The sequence below is a fragment of the Dryas octopetala genome, chromosome 2, assembly GCF_963921425.1.
Source record: "Dryas octopetala chromosome 2, drDryOcto1.1, whole genome shotgun sequence".
Lineage (NCBI taxonomy): Eukaryota > Viridiplantae > Streptophyta > Magnoliopsida > Rosales > Rosaceae > Dryas > Dryas octopetala.
Genome location: NC_141367.1, coordinates 28,244,192 through 28,266,298, shown reverse-complemented (window position 1 = coordinate 28,266,298; position 22,107 = coordinate 28,244,192). Strand labels below are relative to the sequence as shown.

Here is a 22,107-nt window from a genome sequence, read left to right as displayed (position 1 = left end):
GGGCCTAAGATCATAGATCAGATGTATTAGGTAACGTGAAGCACCCTATGATCAAATCAAACTCAACTTGAATATCATATTAAATTTAAAATGTTCAAATTGAAATGAATTAGTTATGAGTGAAAAGATCTAAAAACTTAAATATTATTATGCAAAATTTAGATTTTCCAACGTGAAATTCTACGTTCTCTAACAATAATAATTAATGATTGACAATTATTCATGTGCATGTAACAGCTCTCTCAACTACAACATATATATGCATGCATAATTTCATCCGTCAATATCCATCTTTAGGTCATGCTAAATTAATTAATCAAGGATTTTACCATCTACACATGATTTTCTTATTTTAGCTACATGCATGGGACCCATACGCGGCCAGAACAGAGAAAACTATAAGGTGGCTGGCCGGAGGCCCTAGCTATCAAATTTCCCTTTAGCAGTAATAGTGCTGTCGACACCCAACAAGTAGTGCAATGCAATTAAACCTGCAATTTCATGTGCCACTGCCAGTTCATAAATGAAAAATAAATTGTACTGCAATTTATTAAAAATCTTTCGTACCTGTCAACAATAGGACCTTGCGAGTGGTAAGGAAGGTAGTGAGAAAGAGAATGATTATTCCACTATAAATATTAAATACATTCACACACACACATATATATAAATAGTTTGTGTCTTAGCTTGAATGCTACAGTAGTACTGTTGCTTGAGCAGAGTACAGTCCTAAATATTAGGCCTTGCTGGCGCTACAGTTGGCTATATTGAGTGGAGAAAAATTTACTTATAATTGGGATACTAATTGATTTGGCATTTTTAAGAGATAATTTTTGTATAAAAAAATAGGTATTATAATATTATTGAATTGAAGTACCAAATTCATCAGCCGAATGAAATTTTTCTCAATTGAGAATGATTATTCATTTACTCCACTACTGTGTACTAAATTCATACAGCTTCTTGTCTGACCTAGCTATACGGTTCTGGGTGGCACCCCAGCAGGGTGTCTTAAATATATAGGGCAGTTATGCACTTATGCCCCAGTTAAAGGCCGTTGCCAACATCACTGGAAGATGGTTACATACATATAATTATATATCACCACGACACACGACACACGTACACACAGGCTTTGTGAGGAGTACTAATTACTAAATGAATGTTGTTGACAGAGGGACCAACTGGATGTAAATTCTAGCTACTTGTATGTACGGATGTACCATATACTCTAAAGATTTACTTTGTAGCCATGTGATCAAACTCAAAGGGACATACAAGACATCACCATATCAGTACTATACAGTATGTGGGCCGTCCTAATTGCATAGGGGCCGGGGCTTCGGCCCACAGTTCACTTTGATTGAGGATTTCGTTTCTCACTTAGGTTCTATCAAATCACAGCTACAGTCAATCACACGATGCTATTTGAGAGTCTAGAATGTTCTCATCAGATATTTACATACAGAACACATTGCTACATCACGAATGGGGTGTAAAAAGATAGGCACGTGTGTATCATGGCACATGGGTAAAGCTTACAAGCACAACTAGTGAATAGAAATTCCACTGTAAATTGAATCTTTCTTCATTGCAAATTGTGAAGGCAACAATCTTGATTGTTTCCTGGCTTATCAAAGAGGTACAGAGAAGAAAAAAAAAAAAAAAACTCATGAAACTGATAATTCCACAATAAGGGCCTGCTTGCTCTGTGCCTGTGGCATAATTGGCATGGCCTCTGTCATCTTATATAGTTATATCATCATAGATCACCCCTATAACGATGATATTTGAATAACAAGATGTGCCCAACTTTCGCATTTTAACATGTGGGGCATCTTCTTAAATCTTAAACTTGAAAAAGGAATATGATTAGCCATAGAGAATTACAGATGGGAATCTGCAAGGTGAGAGTGGATCAGAAGATTCATCAGAAGGAAGAGAACCCTGCAATTTGTCGAAACTTCTCATATGAGACCCAGAACACAAATTGCCAAGGACCAAGCCTTGCCCATGTAGGAAAGAACCCTTTCCACAGTGCTCTTAAACCTTCAACTTTGACAGTCTTCACCAGACAATCATAGGAACTCTTGTACATAACCTTCCCTTCCTTGCTTTTTGATTGATTCATCATTCTCGTCTTTACCACATCGGCAGGACAACTCAAGGCAGTTGCTGAAAGGCCTGACATAATCGACGCTAGAGTGTGGGCATATATGTTATCCTCAGAAATCTGGTTTATGACAACAAAGCGTTTTGCATGATCATAACAAGCCAATTCTCCCATGTTCACTAAGAATGCTCTTTGGACATTCGGGAATACCCCTTTCCAAAGTCCTCCGACACCTTCTGCTCGAACGATCTTGTTTAAAGCATTGAAACACCCCGAGTACCTCGGTTGAAAGCCTTGGCTTACCATCCGACCATCTGCTTGCATCCTCACCTTAACAAGATCTGCAGGGCTTGCCACTACCTGTACTACTAGCAGTAAACAGAAGAATACTATTCATTTTGAAGCAAATGCAGAGTTTAAAGAAAATCAAAGCAGTTAGCCTAATCAATCATTGCATTAGATCAGCAAAGAAATGCACAGCAAATCCAAGTAGGCCAGCATAGCACGGTTTATTAGTTGGTTCAGTTGAAGTATGAGATTCAAGCAAATTCAATGTGAAATACTTAAACTAGGCTAATCTTCAAGACAGTTGATAGAATCCATAGTTGAACACCCCATAGGTTGTTCTTATAATGAGCCACAAGACACACAAAACTCAAGGCTCAAGCATATATTTTCTCATTGTCAATTGGAGCAAGCTTACATCTTTAATATTTTCTTCTTCCTTCTTTCTAGTTTTTTTTCCTTTCGAATTTTCTCTCAAATGAGTCAGTAACACACTAACACCAACTTCAAATTTCCCAATTCCAACAACATATCACTATTTAAATGCAAAAAAAAAAAAAAAACCCAATAAATTAAAGACAATAAGACAGCGAAGTTACCTGAGCGACCACGCCGGAGAGTCCACCGGAGAGAGCTTTAGCGGAGAGAGAGGGCGACCCACCATCGCTGTTCAGATAATTTCTGAAGTGCTCGTACCCGACTATACGAATAGGCGTGTAAAAGAGGTGTCTGAGAATCGCAGGAGACAAGCCCTTGTACAGCCCCAGAGGGCCTTGCTGGCGCAAGATCTCCGAGGCCACTCGGAACCCGTTGGTGGGCCGAGTCGACGCCACCGACTCGCCATGGAGCTGAAGCCTCGTCTTCGTCAGGTCTATTGGGAACGTCGTCGTCTCCGCCACCGTGGCTGAGATAGATGTCAGTAGGATCTTTGTGTGGGCCCGTTCAGGCCCATGTTCATTGCTCGGTTTCATCGCCGACGACACCAGGCTTAGAATACAGAAGACGAGACCTAATCAGTGAAGTATAATCGAATCGACATGAAACGACGCCGTTGCACGCATTGTAAAAACGACATCGTTTTCCTTGTCGTAAAAGTAGAGTTTGAAGTTTGAAGTTTGAACTGTGCAGTGTGCGCGCAGTGGCTACTTGTAGTTTGTAGGGTTTCGAGCTTCCAAGGGGCTTAACAATGGCGGATTCGATTTCATCAATTTGTAATCTAGGGATTCTGGACACACTCAGCGACGAATCCATCACCGAAATCCTCGAAAGCTACGAAAGCTTCTGTGCCGCGACGGACACTCTTCTCAACGGCGCCGGAGACCTCTCGGTCGGTCCGCAATTCGTAGATCACGTGCACGGCCTCTGCAAGCACGGCCTCAAGTCTCTGCTCCGCGACCACTTCCTCGGGACGCTCGAGAAAACCTTCGAGAAAAATGGCGCATTGAAGTTTTGGCGGCATTTCGAGGCTTACAACGACGACGTGTCGATGGAAGAGGAAGTGTTCTACAACGCTTTGGAAGAAATATCACTGGAAAAGCAGTACCAGGAGAAGTGCTTGTTGATGTTGGTTCATGCTTTGCAGTCTTACAACCAAGGAAGCCATGATTCTGATATTTACAGAGTCGAGCTCTTTGCTAAGTACCAGTTATCAGTTTCTTCAGTTCTTATGGCCACTCTTCCTCGGCATTTTCCCGGTACATAAAAAAAGATTTGATTTTCAATTTACGTGCTTGTTTTCGTTTTCCATTTCCATTTACGCCTCCATGTTGTTAATTCTTAGAGATACTCCACTGGTATTTTAAGGGAAGGTTGGAGGAACTAAGTACTATAATGGGGGGAGACTTCCCTCATGATGATGATGATGAGGATGATATGGATTTAGATGACAAATGCAAAGTCTCATACAGGAGTGGGCAAATGGAGATTGATGAATGCTATCAGCAAGGCAGGTTCTTGGACAATAATAAGTTGGTCAACAACATAGGGAAGGTTGTTCGTGATCTTAGAAGTCTTGGATTTACATCTATGACTGAAGATGCCTATGCTTCTGCTATCTTTTTGTTTCTACAGGTGATCATACATATCTTCCCTGGTATCTAGTACACGTTAGATATCCCGACTTTTACTTTTTATTTTGTCTTTCTTACTAACTTCTAATTCGTCCTGTTTAATGGCAGACCAAAGTTCATAATCTCGCTGGTGATGATTATCGGATATCTGTTTTGGAGTCCATTAAGGGGTGGATAGAGGTTTTTTTCTGTGCTTTTGTTTCCTTCCCATTTTTGTGCCTCGCAGAATTTTGAAGCTGTGAATATGTTCACTCACCAATAGTTCAACTACCCGATAATTCATTACTAAAATTTGAAGGTGTATTGTGCAGGCCGTGCCTCTTCAGTTCTTGCGTGCCCTTCTTGCTTATCTTGGTGACTCTGTTAGTTATGATAGTGTTTCCTCCGGTCTCAAATCACCCTTGGCTAAATGCCCTTCTTCATGCTATCCTGGAATTGATACTCCATCTGAAGGACTTGTTAGATGGCAGTTGCGACTAGAGTATTTTGCTTATGAAACATTGCAAGATTTAAGAATAGCCAAACTATTTGAGATTATTGTGGATTATCCTGACAGGTACTTCTTTTTCTTAAACTGGGTTTTCTATAGGTTTCCAATTGTAAAAATGCACTATGATATTTATTGATTGAGAAGTCAATTTTTTCACTGGCCTTGCTGTATGGTTTCTTGTATAAGGAGGAGGGGTTGAGAGGAACACAGTAGTTTTTAAGAGCCGTACTGTATTTTGGGGGTCATGAGTTCTAACACACGAAGGATTATGAAATGGGTCTGGTCTGGTGTGCAATCACTCAAAGAAAGATGATGGTCTGGTGGCTGTCCTTAATCAATTTTTTTTCCTTTTGGGGTTTTGCAGCTCTCCTGCAATTGAAGATTTGAAACAGTGTCTTGAATACACTGGACAACATTCTAAGCTGGTCGAGTCATTTATCTCCGCACTACGATATCGCTTACTTACTGCAGGTGCCTCAACCAATGACATTTTGCATCAATATGTTTCAACAATTAAAGCACTTCGGACAATAGATCCAGCAGGTGTTTTCCTCGAAGCAGTTGGTGAACCAATAAGGGACTATTTAAGGGGAAGGAAGGACACCATAAAGTGCATTGTGACCATGCTTACAGATGGGACTGGGAATCCAAATGTATCTGGGAGCGCTGGGGATAGCCTTCTGGAAGAATTAAATAGAGATGAAGAAAGTCAAGAGAACACTGGTCTTGATGATGATTTCCACACTGATGACAAGCAAGCATGGATAAATGCTTCACGGTATGTGTATAAGCATGACTGTGGAAGAAATGTAATTTAGTTGTTTGCAAGTTATAGGAACAAATTAGTATATATTAGGCCAATCAGATGCTATATTTTTCTGCTTACTGTAATACTTATCTGATGTATTTCTCCAAATGAATTCTGCCCTTTCAGCTGGGAGCCTGACCCTGTAGAAGCTGACCCTTTGAAAGGTAGCAGGAACCGAAGGAAGGTTGACATACTTGGAATGATTGTTGGCATAATTGGTTCAAAAGACCAACTAGTTAATGAATACCGTGTTATGCTGGCTGAAAAGCTTCTCAACAAATCTGATTATGACATAGATTCAGAAATACGTACTCTTGAACTCCTCAAGGCAAGTGGTTTATTTATTAAAGTTTGTAGTGTCTTCGTTTAATCGGCTCTATTGAGTGAAGTTAGGAATTGTCTGTGTAGTCTTCAAATTGCCTACCTTAATGTTCAGTTTTGTATGATCATTCTTCAGATACATTTTGGAGAGAGCAGCATGCAGAAATGTGAAATTATGCTCAATGATCTGATTGATTCTAAGAGGACAAACGGAAATATTAAAGCAACCATAGCTCGGCCATCTCAAACAGGTAGCTTTCAGATTATATATTTTTTCCCCTATAGGTGATGGTTTTGAGGCTATATCTCTCCAGCAGTCCCGCATTACCAGAAGACCATAATTATTTATTTAATTCCCACTTACTTTGGGTAGATGTATGCTTAGGTGATGAGCAGGATAAGGAGGTATCCATGGATGTTCTTGATGCTACAATCATCTCTTCAAATTTCTGGCCTCCAATCCAGGTAGTGAATCGTTGCCTGTGATAATATCATTTAATTTAATTTAATTTGAAAGGTAAAGGATAATGGACGATGGATTCATATTCTCATAATTTGAAATATCTTCTTGGACCCTCAAGGTTGAGAGGGTACATTTACATTTTCTTTTCAATCACAGATACCATACATATAAATATGATGATGTCTAGAAGTGTTTAAGCACTTAAATTATTCTCATTTCAATTACATTGTTTATTGTGACAAACTTCCAGTGCGCTTTGATTAACCTTTAAAATAATTTTCAGGATGAGTCCCTTAATGTTCCTGGTCCTGTTGACCAACTACTCTCTGATTACGCAAAGAGGTTTAATGAAATCAAGACCCCTCGTAAGCTATTGTGGAAGAAAAATCTTGGTACTGTCAAGGTTTGCTTGAAATTTCATGCCCTTAGTGAGATGGAGAATTTTGACCTGCTTAGCTTTTACATCTTTCCTGAATCACTCAATTGGCATTAACAATATTTATGATGGTTGGTGCTGTTGTAGTTGGAATTGCAATTTGAAGATAGAGCAATGCAGTTCATGGTAGCTCCTGCACATGCAGCAATTATAATGCAATTTCAAGATCAGACAAGGTAAACTCAGAAATATATTAATGCATTTTGTATTGTTCAGTGTATTATAACTATATTTATATCTTCTACTTTCAGCTGGACCTCTACAGATCTTGCAGCTGCAATTGGGATTCCAGTAGACATACTTAATCGCAAGATAAATTATTGGATAAGCAAGGTATGTTTGATAATGCTTTCATGTTTCATAATTTACTTGTTTTCTTTCAATACATAGGTCGACATTGAACACAAACCATAGCTTAGTTTTAAAGAAACCTAGTAAGTTTCAGTTATTTGTTTTGTTGACTGAGCAAATAGAAGGTAGACATTGAGCACACACCCTAGCTTAGTTTTGGAAATATCCGGTAATTTCAGTCGTCTGCCTTGTTGACTGAGTAAACAGTTTTTGAAACTCTAGCTTAAAGTCAGAAGGACTGGTTAATTTTACTGATTACAGATTCTTTTTCTTAGTTACCTTCAAGTTTACTTCATTGTAAAGTTGGCCCATCCCCTTTCTGTCAAGCACCAGCTAAAGTTGTTTCAAATAGGTCCATATTTGTCATTTATTGAAGTTTTAAGCACTGAAAGTCAAGAGGAAAGCTCATACCTTTGCTGCATTTTTCTTATTGAAGGGAGTCCTTGCAGAATCACATGGGGCAGACTCTGATGACCACGTGTTTACACTAATGGAAGGTATGGTTGACACAAGTAAAAATGGTGGCAACAACGAGAACTGTGAGGATCTTACAGTTGGTGATGAGGAGGGAGAGAGCTCTGTAGCCTCTGTAGAGGATCAACTGCGCAAGGAAATGACTGTGTATGAGGTATGTGAGAGTACGTAAATGGATGAATGCATGGTGCCATTTTGTTTCTGGCTTTTTAAAGGTTATTCTGTTTGTTGCAGAAATTTATCTTGGGAATGCTCACAAACTTTGGAAGCATGGCATTAGATCGAATTCATAATACTCTCAAGGTAATGACGATCTAAACATTCCCATATTTTTTGGTTTAGGCAAAATAACATGATTGGATAAATTATTTGCCCCTGTTTTTAATAGATTTCTCAACACATACCTGCAGATGTTCTGCATAGCTGATCCTCCTTATGACAAAACTCTCCAACAGCTGCAAAGTTTCTTATCGGGTCTAGTTTCTGAAGAGAAGTTAGAACTAAGAGACGGAATGTACGTTTTGAAAAAGTAATAAACTGAGAATCGAAACGTATCCTTTAACTAGAAATTGCAAAAGCAACAAGCCATAGAAATCTGGAGAAGTACTTGTTCATGTAAAGTGATAATTTGCTAGACATGCTAGCAATCTGGAGCTTAGGAGATTAGACCACAGAAATTTGCTCCAGTTTAAAAAGATACTGATAATTGCTGTTAACATCTTATGTTATCTATAATATTCATTATATTCCCAAGCAATACTGAGCACTGCATTCTCTAAATCAAGTCCCATAGGTTTGATGCTAACAAACATAAAAAATTAAAAATTAATTATTATTAAGTAGAAAAAAAAAAAAAAAGGAGTAATTATAAAGGGTTCAGCTTCTTGTTTCTAGTAGCAATCTCGACGGCGTCGTTTCTGCCTTATTTACAGAACTCTTTTATGAGACCGTTTAAGACCGATATAGCCGTTAACGTTACGAAAAGGTAGAATAAAAAAAAGGCCTTGTGAGTTGTGACCGTTACATACTCTAGAATTCAAAAACTACAGGAAGTCTCAGTAACCCAAAAGAATCATAGTGAGAGATGAGAGAAACCGAACAAGAACAGCCAGAAATGGCAGAAGAGCAAATGCAGCAGCTCAGATCCAAAGCCACAGAGCTCCTGCTCAGAGAAGAATGGAAGGAGTCCGTACAAGTGTACTCTCAGTTCATCAACCTCTGCCAAGACCAAATCTCAAAGGCCTGTGAAGACCCAGACCCAGATCATGATCTCCCCAAGCTCCACAAATCCCTCTGCTTAGCCCTCTCGAACCGAGCCGAGGCACGATCCAGACTCCGAGATTTTGCAGAGGCCTTGAAAGATTGTGATCAGGCATTGAAAATTGAGAGTACCCATTTCAAGACTCTTCTCTGTAAAGGTAAGATTTTGCTGAATCTGAACAGGTATTCCATGGCATTGGACTGCTTCAAAACAGCCCAGCTCGATCCTCAGGCTAATGGGAACTCTGTAAACCTTAATGGGTACTTACAGAAATGCAAGAAGCTCGAGTTGATGTCAAGAACTGGAGGCTTTGATCTATCAGAGTGGGTCGTCAATGGGTTTCGCGGAAAGTCTCCAGAACCTGCTGAGTACATTGGTGCAGTGCAGATAAAGAAATCTGAGATCAGAGGGCGTGGGCTCTTTGCAACAAAGAACATTGATGCTGGAAGTTTGGTGTTAGTTACCAAAGCAGTTGCCACAGCGAGGGGTATTTTGCCAGCTCAAAATTTGGATGAGAATGCTCAATTGGTCATGTGGAAGAACTTCACTGAAAAAGTCATGGATTCCACGGCTAAATGTTCAAGAACCCGTGATTTGATTAGTGCATTATCGAGTGGTGAAGATGAGGATGAACTTGAGGTCCCTGAGATCAGTCTCTTTAAGCCTGAGTCAGAGCATAGTGGGTACCCAAACGAGAAGCTTAATGTGAGTAGGATTCTAAGCATCTTGGATGTCAATTCTCTTGTCGAGCATGCAGTTTCTTCAAAGGTTTTGGGGAAGAACAGTGACTATTATGGTGTTGGGCTATGGGTACTGGCTTCATTCATCAACCACTCATGTGTTCCCAATGCAAGACGGTTGCATGTTGGAGACTATGTAATAGTTCATGCTTCCAGAGATGTTAAGGCTGGTGAGGAGATAACATTTGCATATTTTGATGTGCTTTCTCCATTGGACAAGCGCAGTGAAATGTCCAAGACATGGGGATTTAGGTGTAACTGCAAGAGGTGCAAGTTTGAGGAGGAACTCCGTTGCAGGCAAGACATGAGAGAGATTGAGATGGGCCTTGAAAGAGGGATAAATGCCAGTGCAGCAGTTTATAGGCTGGAGGAAGGTATGAGAAGATGGGTGGTGAGGGAAAGGGAAAAAGGCTACTTGAGGGCCTCCTTTTGGGATGCATTCTCTCAGGCTTATGGCTTGGAGAAGTCGGCGAAAGGCTGGGGAAGACAGTTACCGCCGATGGATTCTGTGGTTGATAGCATTGCAGAATCAGTGGGAAGTGATGAGAGGGTGTTGAAGATGTTGGTGGAAAAGTTGAAGAAAGGGGGTGGTGGAGTGGTGGAAATAGAGAGAGCTTTGAAGTTGGGAAGAGGGGTGTATGGGAAAGTAGTGAAAAAGCAAGCGATGAAGACTCTTCTTGGTCTATAGGCATTTTTGAACCAAGCTATTAACCAATAGCTACAATTTCTAATATTGTTTTCCTTGTATTGGCCAATAATCATTTTTTTTTTGGCCATTGGCCAATAATCATTTAACCCAATACAATATGTTATGCTGACTTTTTTCTTCATTCTATTTTATAATTGTAATGATGCTATGGTTGAACCACGTTTTGTTGATAAGAAATTTATGAGTATTCAGTGCTTTACTCTAAAGAGAGATTTTGACCCTGCACCCCTATGTAGAGAGATATAGGCATTTGGATCCAAATCCGAGATATAGAGCCCAGCGGACGGTATGAAATACAAGGGATTTTATGGTAGTCCACATTGCTACTATTCAGTATTCTCATGTTTTGGAGTTTGGCCGGAAAAATCGCTCTCTTCATGTCTGATTTTCATAGTGATGAAAATACTAGCAGCTTCTTTCGTGAAAAAAAAAAGGTAAAAAGTCCAAGATGTAGCGACTTAAACTTTGGATGCAGTTATAATCAAACAAAATAAAACTTTTGATAAACAAACACACATTTGTGATTTGATAATTCCGATCACAGAATTAAGATTTCAAAATTTATGCTCAAATGCACAGAATTTCAACTAAAGATAAATCATTTTAATTAATGTATAAACCTGATTTTTATCAAAATTTTATGAAAAAGTAAGAATTTTAAATCAAATGATGAAATTTTTTAGGCATAAATTCAATTTAGACACATAACTATATATGTTATTTTAACGGGATCCACAAATTTTCAAATATTTCAAATATACACCTGATTTATTATGTAAATTGAAAAATAAAATTTCGTCCATCAATTTATTAAGAGATCAGTTAAATGTCAGCTTGGCTTTTGCTAACGGGGATTAATTGACGACGTGGCACCAACTCAGCATACATTTCCCGCCAAATGAGCGACACATATCCACTTGACACGGGCCCACACACCCATCACCTCTTTCTCCCTCGTCGAACGCTCTCCTGACCATTTAGTCTTCCAAAAACATCACGTTTTCTCCCAAATTCGAATATAAATCTCTCACTTGTATTTAACGAGCGAGAAAGAGATGATGAGTTTGTGAACTCGTGTTGCTCATTTCCCGCGGGTCCACCTAATCCCTGACACGGGCCCACAAACTCTCTCTCTCTCTACTATTATTAAATTGTGGACCCGTGTCGCTCATTTGGCGAGAAATATTTGTTGAGATAGCGCTACATCGCCAAGTAATTCCAGTCAGCAAAAGCCAAACTGTCATTTAACTGATATCTCAATGAATCAATGGACAAATTTATTTTTCAATTTAAATAATAAATCAGATGTATATTTAAAATATTTGAAAGTGCATGAACCCCATTAAAATAGCATATATAGTTAAGTGTCTAAATTAAATTTATGCCAATTTTTTAAAATGGTAAATTTTGTGGTTGGGATAAAGTAATAAACACATTGGGAATGGTAATAACGGCATTCATTAGATAACATGCGAGATTTCAATGTAATTTTCTAGTAAATATCTAACTTAAATGCTGCATGTTACCCTAATCTCATTTCAATCAATAAATACAGGAAATCCAAAACACAAGGACAATAATGTCAGTGTAATCAAAACGAAATGTGATACTAAAACTGACTTCCAAGAGAAAAAACCATAAAAACCGAACTAAAATGCTTCAAATCTCAAATGTCACTCATCCGCACCAGCTTTTTGTAAATAATGCGGTCGTCCCTCCCTGTGTTGCTCTCTAATAATGCACTCTGCACAAGTTCCTGATGCAGAAAAACCAAGCATGATCAAACTGTCAGACATAAAATACAGGAAATAAAAAAAGGAAGCAAAAAATAACAAAACTACATAATTTTCTCACCTTTGCATCCCTGTGGGAGAGGAATTTTCCCAAGTTGTGGATTATCATTCTCATATCTTCAACCTGAAAAAACAACAAAAACCCATTATTTTCTATAATAATACCACAAAATAAACATATATACATTGAAGATTGCATCTTACCCTAATGTAGCCAACTTGATTCCTGTCAAAGAACCTAAAAGCCTGTTTCAGATGGGAAGAAAGAAAAAATAAAACAAGGTTGGCATCAATGCAAATGGAGAAAGAATACAACCTTTGAACAATCAAACTAAAACAAAAGGTGCAAGGTAGAAAGCTTCTGGGATACCTGCAATAGTTCCTTGTCAACAGCAACCTCCTTTGCCCTGGGAGTTTCTTTCTTACCTGTATCCATCTTCCCCTCTGTTTTTTCACATGTATCTGCTTCAGGCTTGGCCTTTGTTTCTGCAGCCTTCATGTTAGCTTGTTCATTGGCATTGAGTTCATCCTTCTCATTTCCAGGCACAATATTCACATTGTTTTTTCCCTCTTCTTCATTTTTCTCATGTGGAGGACTTGTATGCTCCATTTCTTCATATTCTTCTGGATCTTCCTCTGGATCTTCTTCATCATCTGTTATATGCTCCATCTTCACCTCAACAACATGATCAACAGAGCTATTCTCCTTAAGAATAGTTTTGTCGTCATCTTGTTTCCTGTCATCCGGCTGAGATGCACTCAAAGTTTCAGATGATTTAGCAGGCTGGTTTCTCTCAGGGAGCTCATTCGTCTTTGGGCGCTTTGTTGGCAATTTTTCATCATTTCCTTTGTCAACTTTTCCATCCTCTCGTTGCCTCTTACGTTGGTTTCTTTTTGTCACAAATTTTATTCGCAGCTTCTACAGAAACAAAGCACACAAATGAAGATGCATCAATTACCAAAAGAAAAAAATTTATCATATGCATATTCAGATTAACTGTCTCAAACCAACCTGGAGAAATGTTAAAAGACGACATCCCATCTGATACTGAAGCATTTCAAACAGCGTTTCAGCAAATAGTGAAAGCTGAGAAAATGGGAGGAAAGGAGGGAGAAAGGTTGCAAGGCAAAATTAGCTCTATTTTGCTCCAGATCCAGGTATAATGAGAAATTAGACAGAGAACATATAGGCGAACCAGATGGTAGACACAGGTCCAAAAGGTCAGTCATAGAATCAAGGCAGAATGAAATCAGATACCACAAGAAAACAAACCTCAAACGTTGATTCTTCAATGTCCTTGTCAGTATAATCCAATAGTAAATCAAGTGAAAGTGATGATGAACGCAGCTGTAGTTGATTACCACACAATTAGAGCGGACATGCAAGGGTTAGAAGAGAGGTGAACATGAAAATTATACGTAATACATGCAGTAAATAATAATGAGCCATTCGGGCTATAATCAACCTACTTTAGAATCCTTGCACCACTTTGTTTGTAGAATTAATCCAGGGTGTCGAGGAGGTTCTTCAGGCTTTCTTGTTTCTTTGAGTTCTTTATTTGATTTGCTCCTTGACTCTTCTTTTCCATCTCTATCTTTTTTCTCTCTCTCATCTTTTGATTTTTCAGCATCTTTCAATTTGAACCTCATGCCATTATGGTTATCCTTATGAGGAACTTTCTGCTTGTCTGGCTCAGACTCCCCTTTTTTCACAGGGCCACTTTTCTCACCAGTTCCCCTTTCATCTTTCTTATCCTCCTTAACATCCTTTGTATCTGCTTTACTTGAATTGACCACATCACTTTGCTTGTCAGTGACTTGTGTTTTTGACGCCTTTGTTTTAGAAATCACTTTTTTTTCTGTTTCTACAACTTCACTTGCTGGCTTTTCTGCATCTGTTGTTTGCTTCCTTATACTTTCTGGTTCATCTCCAACAACATTTTTCTCATTCCCATCACCATCTTTCTTACTCTTAGCAACCCCTTCATTCAGTTCAACACCAGTGACCTTTCTTTTTGGTACCCTCTTAATGATTTTCTTCTTTACAGTTGTCTTCACACTGGCTGCACCACCGCTTGGGTCAGATTTATTCTCAGAGCAGCCGGTTTCCTTCTCAACTGTCACCTTTGTGCCTATATTATCTTCATTTTGAGCAGCCTTCCCCACTGAAACCTTTTTAATAATTTTTTTCCTCACAAAAGTTTTCACAACGGCAGGATCAGCTGAAGATTCCTCCCCTTGACCTGGAGTCTCTGAATTTCCCTTTGCCCCTCCATCACCCAAATTGTTGGTTGGCTTAAATGTACTATCCATGGCTAACTTACCAACAACCTTCTGTCTGACGACCTTCCTTATAATCTTCTTCTTCCCAGACTTCACACTTCCAGTTGTCTGAACTTCAGCAGTTTCTACCTGTTCCTTTTTCTCCTCATTCCTGCCTCTGTCACCTCCGCTCTCTTCTTTTTTCTCAAGCTTCTTGTCATTCACATCACCCTTTCCTTCTGATTCCTTTTTCTTAACTTCTTTTGCTTCTGCAGTGGATGCAGACTCTTTCTTTTTATCTTCTTTGTCTACCCTTTTATGTTTCGAGGATTCCACATCCTTATCTAAATCAGAAACCAACATAAATGTGATGATATAAACATAATTGTTGATGAAATCAAAGCAAAAGATGCAACACCATGCACAACTAGTTCACCAACTCCATTACCTTTCAGCCCTTCCTTCTCCCTTGATCTCTGAAAGAATAAACATACTATTGTCAAAGCAAGTAAACCTAAATTCATACTTAAAAGTTATGAGAAAATAAAATAGAAATGAAAAGCTGATATGACAGAAGTAATCAATTAGAATATATGTATATATATGTATCGGGAGGATATCAAGTACTTTAATAGAACATGTACCATGCTCTGAGCTATTGGATGAAAATCTCACAGTTAATAAAAAATATATCACAAACTAACATTCTCTAAGCCTTTTGTCATTTTAACGGTTAATTTTCATCCAACAGTTTACAACATGGTACGTTTCCTATTCAAGTGCTCAAACATATTTTTGTGTGTGCATGTATGTGCACATATATATATTATACATATTATATGTATGATCAGCAAGGGTTAAATGTAATGTGACTCTAAAAGATGCCAAAATGAAAAAGGCTATCAAAAGGAAATGTTTTTAGGCCTTCTCATCACAGCCGTTGGACCCATATTTTAACAGCTCCATTGTAGGATTACATGTTTACATGACGCTTGTATGATTTCACTTAAAGAGAAAAAGTGGAACAAAGAGAAAACTATCCACACTATAATTTCACTTAAAGGTTTTATAAAATTGGCAGAATTTGTTAAATAATTCACAAAGTGCATGACGGGTAGTAAACCATGTCCAAAAATTAATCTAGTTTAACCTCTGCTTGTGTAACGCATACATGTTTACCTCTGTATTCTACATTTTTGTCTCACAGGAAACAGACCTCTGTAATCTACACATACATCACCAATGTGTGACTGTAAATATAAATCTAGCAAAAATAAAATCATACAAAACCCAGGAAAACTGCAGTTTAAGACAATAAAACCAACCAACCTCCTTTTTTAAAGAAAGTTGACGCTCTCTTTCTGCAACAGCTTTCTTGTGAGCAAGCCATTGGTCTCGCCATGAATCCAATGAAGGGAGACATTCAGACAAATCTGGGACAAATATTACAGTAACCTCTTTATGGCTAAAGAGTCCATCTTTCCCAATTCTATCATAGTGTATCTGCAAATGCCAAATGGAATTGAAGAATTAGTCATGAATTAAGAAACCTGCAAAAATAAAAGACTTGCAATTAGGTAACCATCACAATGTTACCAAGGCAAAATTATACCTCAAGAAAACGATTCCAGTTCTTGCAGTTCTGCAGATCAAGTTTAGCAACATCCTTTCCATATCTACAAAGTAAAACTCATTCAATCTAATAGTGAAAAGCATTATTTCTCTCTGTAACTGTATAAAAGATGACAGACAGCAGAAACCTTAGGGCAGTATGAATTAAAGAGCTATCATCAACTGATGGATCACCACCATCAGCAGAATTCCATGGGCCACCAAGTGCCATGAATGAACGGTCCTTTTTAAGAACAGCAAACCTAAGGATATTGCAGATATGTGGTATGCGATCATCAGAAGTTCTTTCAGATGATATCTCTTCCAAAGCATTCTTGCTAAGTCCACTCATCAAGATAATCTGAAAGACAAAAAAAAGTACTCAAGCAAGACAAGCTTAGTCACAATTTCCTGTACTACAGCAGAAACGAAATACCAATTTATGACAGAATATGTAAATCCATAATGGCAAAAAAATAAATAAATATATTGAAAGCACTCCAATTATTCAGAGAGAGATGACACCCATGCACAGCAAGAATCAGTATGAACCAATCTATATAGAAGTCCAGAAGATTGACTTATTCTCATTTGCAGAAGGATAATGACCATGCAACAGGCTAACCTCAGATCGTGGTTCAACGAGATAGGCAAATATACCTCATATGTCCTTAATTGGAATTTAGAATGTTAAGGTAATTCTATATGCAAAGTGATCCTTGTTTCTACTAAAGAATAAGGAAAAAAAGATACATAAAAAGAAGATTTTGGTGGGCAACAGTAACATCGGGCAAATGAAGGATATTATAACAATATTTTTAATTATGTTAAAATAGATTTTTCTTTAGTTAAGTTTTCCATAGGTTTCTCTACTCTGGAAAAGTGGCCTACCTTCGCATTCCACACTGTATTTCCACATTCTGAACTTGCAGGTTCTTCAGCCGAAATTTCAGTGGCTGGCTCTTTCAGCTCAGCTGCACTCTCTTCTTCAACAAAATCATGCTCAAAACTGTTCCACAAAAAAAGTACAATTACACTTTCTTTTTCTTTCAATAACAGAATAAGTAAAGCACTAATAGTACTCTTTAAAGAAGCAGAAAGATTTCATATCCTAATGCAAATTAAGGACTTCAGATAATTAATTAACTGACACTAATTCAACAAGCAAGGTACCTGACAGGAGTATGGATAGAAAGTCGAAGGTTCTCCCTTGGCCAGTTCACAACAGCCTAAAACAATAAAAATGCCACATTTAAATAATGTACTTAACTATCTAAGACTGATAATCCTTGAGTGAAAATGTAAAACAGATACAAACCTTGCAGAACTCTGAGGAGATAAAGAGTCTGGGATACCGTTTATCCATGGAAAGATAATCCCTTTCTATATCTATCAGACTGGATGAGTAAACCTGCAAGTAGATTATATTGTTACCAAAAGGAGTGAAGCCATAAACACATTTCAGGTTGTTGACAAACCCAGAAATTTAAAATGATAAATCATCCCACAATGAGTTAAAAATTCTTAGACAACTGTCTTTGTGTTTGCAGAGTTCAATCATTTTCCTGTTGTAGAAGGTAAGTTTCTTGAATTGCAACCGCTCTAAGGACCACAACTGAAAGCCATTCACCATCAGCTAAGAACCAGAAAATATTATATAAGAGGATTGGATGCAAATTGAGGATTAAATAATCCAGACACTCTAAAGTTAGCAAAAGATTCCATAGGGAGGTATGTACAAACCAATACAATGTAACAAAGAAAAAGCAAACAGACAGGAGAAAGAAGATATACTGAGAAGAGAGAGGTGCCAAGAAACGTGGCGGAGCCAATGATATACAAAAGCAAACAAGAAGCCTGGGAAGGAAGAATCAAACATTCACACATAGAGCCAAAAGACAAAAAGGAGGCAATGTTTGAAGATAATGGGGAAATTGGAATGAGAAGGGTTAAAGATATTCCATGAAGTAGAGACAGAAATCCAGAACCAGAGATAAAAGAAGCACCAAGGTTGAAACCAGTGAAGAACACAATTCCAAATCCCCACAAGAGTAAAGGCAGATTTGAAAAGGAATATATTTTCAATATCATTGAATGGCTAAGATCTTGCATCGGTCCTTTTACCTTGCAGACATATTCTCTCCGTTTATCTTTAACAGGTGAATGACGCCTTCAGCATAACAGAACACCAAGTTAGTTAAAAAGGCTGCAAGACAAGCAGCTATTTTTAAGAACTAGAGCAGGGCGCAAAATAAAACATCAAGATCCACCTATGCGAAGCTTCATGATGTGGGGAATCCCGTCTTACAGATCTCCCCTCCTTCGCCAAAGAGGAACCACGGCGATCCCTAGAAATTCTTGGTGGAGTTCGTTCCCTCCTGGTTTCAAGTGCACGTTTGCGATCTCGCTCTCTCTCCTTCACCCGCCGCTCCAAAATGCGTTCTCTTTCACGCTCTCTTTCACGTTCTCGTTCTCGTTCACGTTCGCGTTCGCGTTCCCATTCCTTCTCCCTTTCTCTGTCTCTCTCTCTCTCACGCAAGCGCTCCCTACGACGCGCCTCCTCCCTTAGCTCAAATTCCTGAAGATAACTAGCCCTGTCATCCTTGCGTTCATCAATCCTTGGATGACCACCATGAGACAAGCTACCCGGATAATCTGACTCAAGAGATGAGCCATGAAGCCCTTTTCCAGTGCCATAGTCTCTACCAGGAGGTAGGCTGACTCCATAACCAGGATTTGAGGAACTTTGTGAAAACAAGAGATCTTCAGCACTTTTCCGCGGAGCTGCCCCTAATATTGATGGAGCAGGTTGTCCCCCATATGAAGAACCACTAAGCATAGATAAACTGCGAGGATCAACATCCATTCTTCCTCCAAAAGAAGTAAGATCTTGAGCGGGATGACGACTAACAGCACCCCTTGCTGCAAGATAATCAGTTTGTCTGCCAGAAATGTGTTGCTACTCAGTGTAATAAGAAATATATCACCATCTAACATAGCTGTGCACAGACTCATTATTAAGATTCGGACTATTTTGTTACTGAGAAAAGTAGGAATGACCTTGGCCATCCATTAATGGGGAAGGAAACTAAACTACAAGTGATAGCAACTGACAATGAGATGGAAATCTAGTTCCAGCTAAAAGTGCAATGCAAAATCAGCAGAGAAAAGTACCTTGCACTCCCGTCAAGAGAGACAGATTGCAGTGATTGAGCTTTAAGCAACTGTTCTTGCCGAAGCAGCACCGCCTTATCAATGCGATCATAAATCTCAGACTGTAGCACAAGATGATATAAGCAAATAATAAAAGTAAGAAAATTGTATTTTATTCAAAGAGACACCAAGTAAAAGAAAAATAAATTAACATTCTAGATTAAAAGATGAAAATGAAAAACCTGATGTTGAGGACCGAAACCAACAGAATCAGCATACCGACCAGTTGGTTCACCTTGCAAGTCCCTCCCCATATAGGCACTCTGACGCTCACCATATTGCCTTCTGTCTATCGCTGGATAATCAGGAGCCTTTTCACCATACAATTGATCGCCTTTATGGCCATACCCATGACTTGAAGATGAGATATAGTCACCAGATGAGAACTTTGGCGAATCAGTTTTAGCTGAGGCATAGCCACCACGACTTTCCAAAACCGATGGTCCAGAACCTTTGGCACTCATTGGAGGAACCTATACACAAAAGTATACATTAGGCACTAGATGATTCAACAAACACTTTTACGACAGATCAAACCCAAGACTTGGATGGGTGAACTGCCACCCAACTCAAGCAGAAATTGCAATGAATCTGGTAATGTGAATACCACCAAAGTACAGTTAAATGCCTAAAACTGGAGAGACATTTAAGGTTTTTTGCAGGTTTATCACAAACTGGAAGTTTTATGTTTTCTTAAATTTGAACCATAACATAGGAAGAGGGAGGGGAGACGAGATACCTATGAGGACCACCAAGGTAATAAGGCAGGTCAATAAGATGGGTTACAAACTCTTGAATAGCAGAGAGACAAGCTAAATATTTGCAACTTGTACCAAAGTAGGATAAAGCTACATTCAGCTGGATAAACCACAAGTTTCCAGAAATACACAAACATGAATTATAGAAGAAATCCACTGACCTGAGGTGCAGTGCTCAAAGCTGCTGAACCATAAAGAGAGCTATATTGACCCCCGTAATGAGCTGCAGCTGAAGGAAGAGCTCTATACCCACTGGCATCAACTTCCTCTGAACCACCTAACATTGATGAATGCCGAGAAGCCATTGAATGTTGCGAACCCCCGTCAGGCCCTCCAACAGAATTTCCGGGATAAGCGGGTCCCAACTACAAATATTACAAGCAACAAGAAGAAAATCAGGAAAGTCCCCAAAATTTCTGCACTTTCACAAAAAAAAAAAAAAAAAAAGAGAGACGCTCATGGTAATGTCCAAAGGTTCGGATTAAAGAGAGAGGAAATATATTCCAACACTTGCAAATTTAACATTAATATATCCCTGTTCGAGTCCATAAAAGTCAAACAAAGCACATGTAGTCGATTAAATGATGAACAAAAAAGCTTAATAGGAGTTCTTAAAACAAGCAAGCAATAATAGATTACTTCTCTTCGCTATAAACAAAAAATTCCCAATTATGATGGCAATTGAAGTATAAAGACTTACATTTTGGCCATATGCAGACTGCCCAGCATATGACTGCTGTCCATACCCATTACTCCCTCTGGATGAATACATATTATTTCACATGCAACCCTGATAACAATAAACAAATAAAAAGTTACAAGAAAATACACCACCTCAAACAATATTAGATAACAAAAATAGCACTGAAAGTGCCTGATTTTCAATACAGCAAATCCGAAACTATAGAGGAGCTTCTGATTTTTCAAAATAGTATCTTTAATCGAATAAAGCAATAAATAAATGAATAAAACCCTAACGACATTGTAAGACTTACGAAAGGATTGCGAAACTTTCTGTGTTGGAACACACGAAAACCCTAATCTATGGGGGTGGGAAGACGAACAAAGCCCCAAATCCTTTGTTTATCCGGGAGTTAGGTTTGGCGGGTTTGACTTTTGACCGAACTGAGTTTGGGCCTAGTTGGGTTGGATCGTAATAATGAACGAGCCCGGAGAAACTGCCCATTAAGCCCAGATGGGTCTGATTTCTTTTTCATTACTTCTTTCTTGAGGTGCTAATGTGCTATATAGGCATATAGCCTATATTTATTACTTTTACTAGTTTTTTGTTGGAAACGAAATTAAGCAATTAATTTTTGGGTTAATTACAAATAAATTAATAAAATATTTACTTTATAAATATTGAATGGCTTGAGCCCCAATGTTATCCTTACAAATAATGAAAATATAATAAAAAATAAAAAAATTATATTTCCCCTCCCATTTGTTGGCACTTAGGAGTTAGGGCCAATCAGATGTGATGACTATCAACCTACTCCATACGAACGTGACACGTTTTAGACGTCTGATTTTGAATGATGAATTTTATTTTATTTTGTTATAACTTATAAAGTTAGAACTATGTGAATGCCTAGTTGACAAATTAGACGTAGCATGCTTCTCAGTGGCCTCTCAATGGCCACCAACCATAAACTACGCCGCAAATAATTAGTGAAAGACCAATTATACAAATGAAAGGCTTGTTCAACCTTCATTTGTCTTATTTTAGCTTTCCAATAGTTTTAGTAGATGGTCCCATGCATCTACTAATTGTTAGAATTTTAATAATTATATATCAATATATATATGACTAAATCAATAATATAACAATCAATAATATATATATCAGTTAAATAAACAATAAAATAAAATATTATAAAATTTGGCCTTTGAATCCAAGAGAGGCACGATAGTCACTCTCCTAAAGCCGTAGACGCCTTCCTACGTGCA

The 22,107-nt window shown here is 38.3% G+C and overlaps 4 protein-coding genes across 5 annotated transcripts; 2 read left to right on the top strand and 2 right to left on the bottom strand.

Moving 5' to 3' along the window:
* Nucleotides 1–1,571: 1,571 nt before the first annotated feature.
* Nucleotides 1,572–3,369, bottom strand: UCP3 (Mitochondrial substrate carrier family protein). Of its 2 annotated transcripts, none has more exons than XM_086233437.1 (2): nt 2,998–3,369; nt 1,572–2,473 (listed from the first exon to the last, which is right to left on the bottom strand). In XM_086233437.1, the coding sequence occupies exons 1-2, from the start codon at nt 3,367–3,369 to the stop codon at nt 1,931–1,933; spliced, it is 915 nt and encodes a 304-aa protein (XP_086089563.1). In that variant the 3' UTR covers nt 1,572–1,930. The 2 variants fall into 2 exon arrangements, 1 of the variants encoding a protein (XP_086089563.1); XR_015120574.1 differs by having other exon boundaries at nt 2,335–2,478; nt 2,998–3,138.
* A 186-nt stretch (nt 3,370–3,555) lies between these two features.
* APC2 (anaphase-promoting complex/cyclosome 2) lies at nt 3,556–8,555 on the top strand. Its single transcript, XM_086232814.1, has 14 exons — nt 3,556–4,092; nt 4,179–4,468; nt 4,576–4,647; nt 4,779–5,023; nt 5,322–5,735; nt 5,892–6,093; nt 6,223–6,337; nt 6,472–6,551; nt 6,833–6,952; nt 7,073–7,161; nt 7,237–7,318; nt 7,773–7,964; nt 8,045–8,113; nt 8,221–8,555. Exons 1-14 carry the CDS (start codon nt 3,585–3,587, stop codon nt 8,341–8,343), a joined length of 2,601 nt encoding a protein of 866 aa, XP_086088940.1. The 5' UTR covers nt 3,556–3,584; the 3' UTR covers nt 8,344–8,555.
* Nucleotides 8,556–8,894: 339 nt separating this feature from the next.
* SDG35 (SET domain protein 35) lies at nt 8,895–10,522 on the top strand. The gene is given in 2 exon segments (XM_086234370.1): nt 8,895–10,496; nt 10,499–10,522. Coding segments are annotated over 2 exon segments (1,626 nt in total).
* A 1,440-nt stretch (nt 10,523–11,962) lies between these two features.
* Nucleotides 11,963–21,262, bottom strand: EMB1579 (ATP/GTP-binding protein family). Its single transcript, XM_086232465.1, has 21 exons — nt 21,153–21,262; nt 20,858–20,947; nt 20,319–20,522; nt 19,582–19,872; nt 19,361–19,461; nt 18,457–19,128; nt 18,311–18,356; nt 17,505–17,597; nt 17,360–17,415; nt 17,078–17,195; nt 16,336–16,547; nt 16,188–16,251; nt 15,905–16,078; nt 15,024–15,051; nt 13,784–14,919; nt 13,587–13,661; nt 13,326–13,400; nt 12,684–13,232; nt 12,518–12,559; nt 12,375–12,437; nt 11,963–12,276 (listed from the first exon to the last, which is right to left on the bottom strand). The coding sequence occupies exons 2-21, from the start codon at nt 20,927–20,929 to the stop codon at nt 12,187–12,189; spliced, it is 4,161 nt and encodes a 1,386-aa protein (XP_086088591.1). The 5' UTR covers nt 20,930–20,947; nt 21,153–21,262; the 3' UTR covers nt 11,963–12,186.
* Between the last annotated feature and the right edge of the window lie 845 nt (nt 21,263–22,107).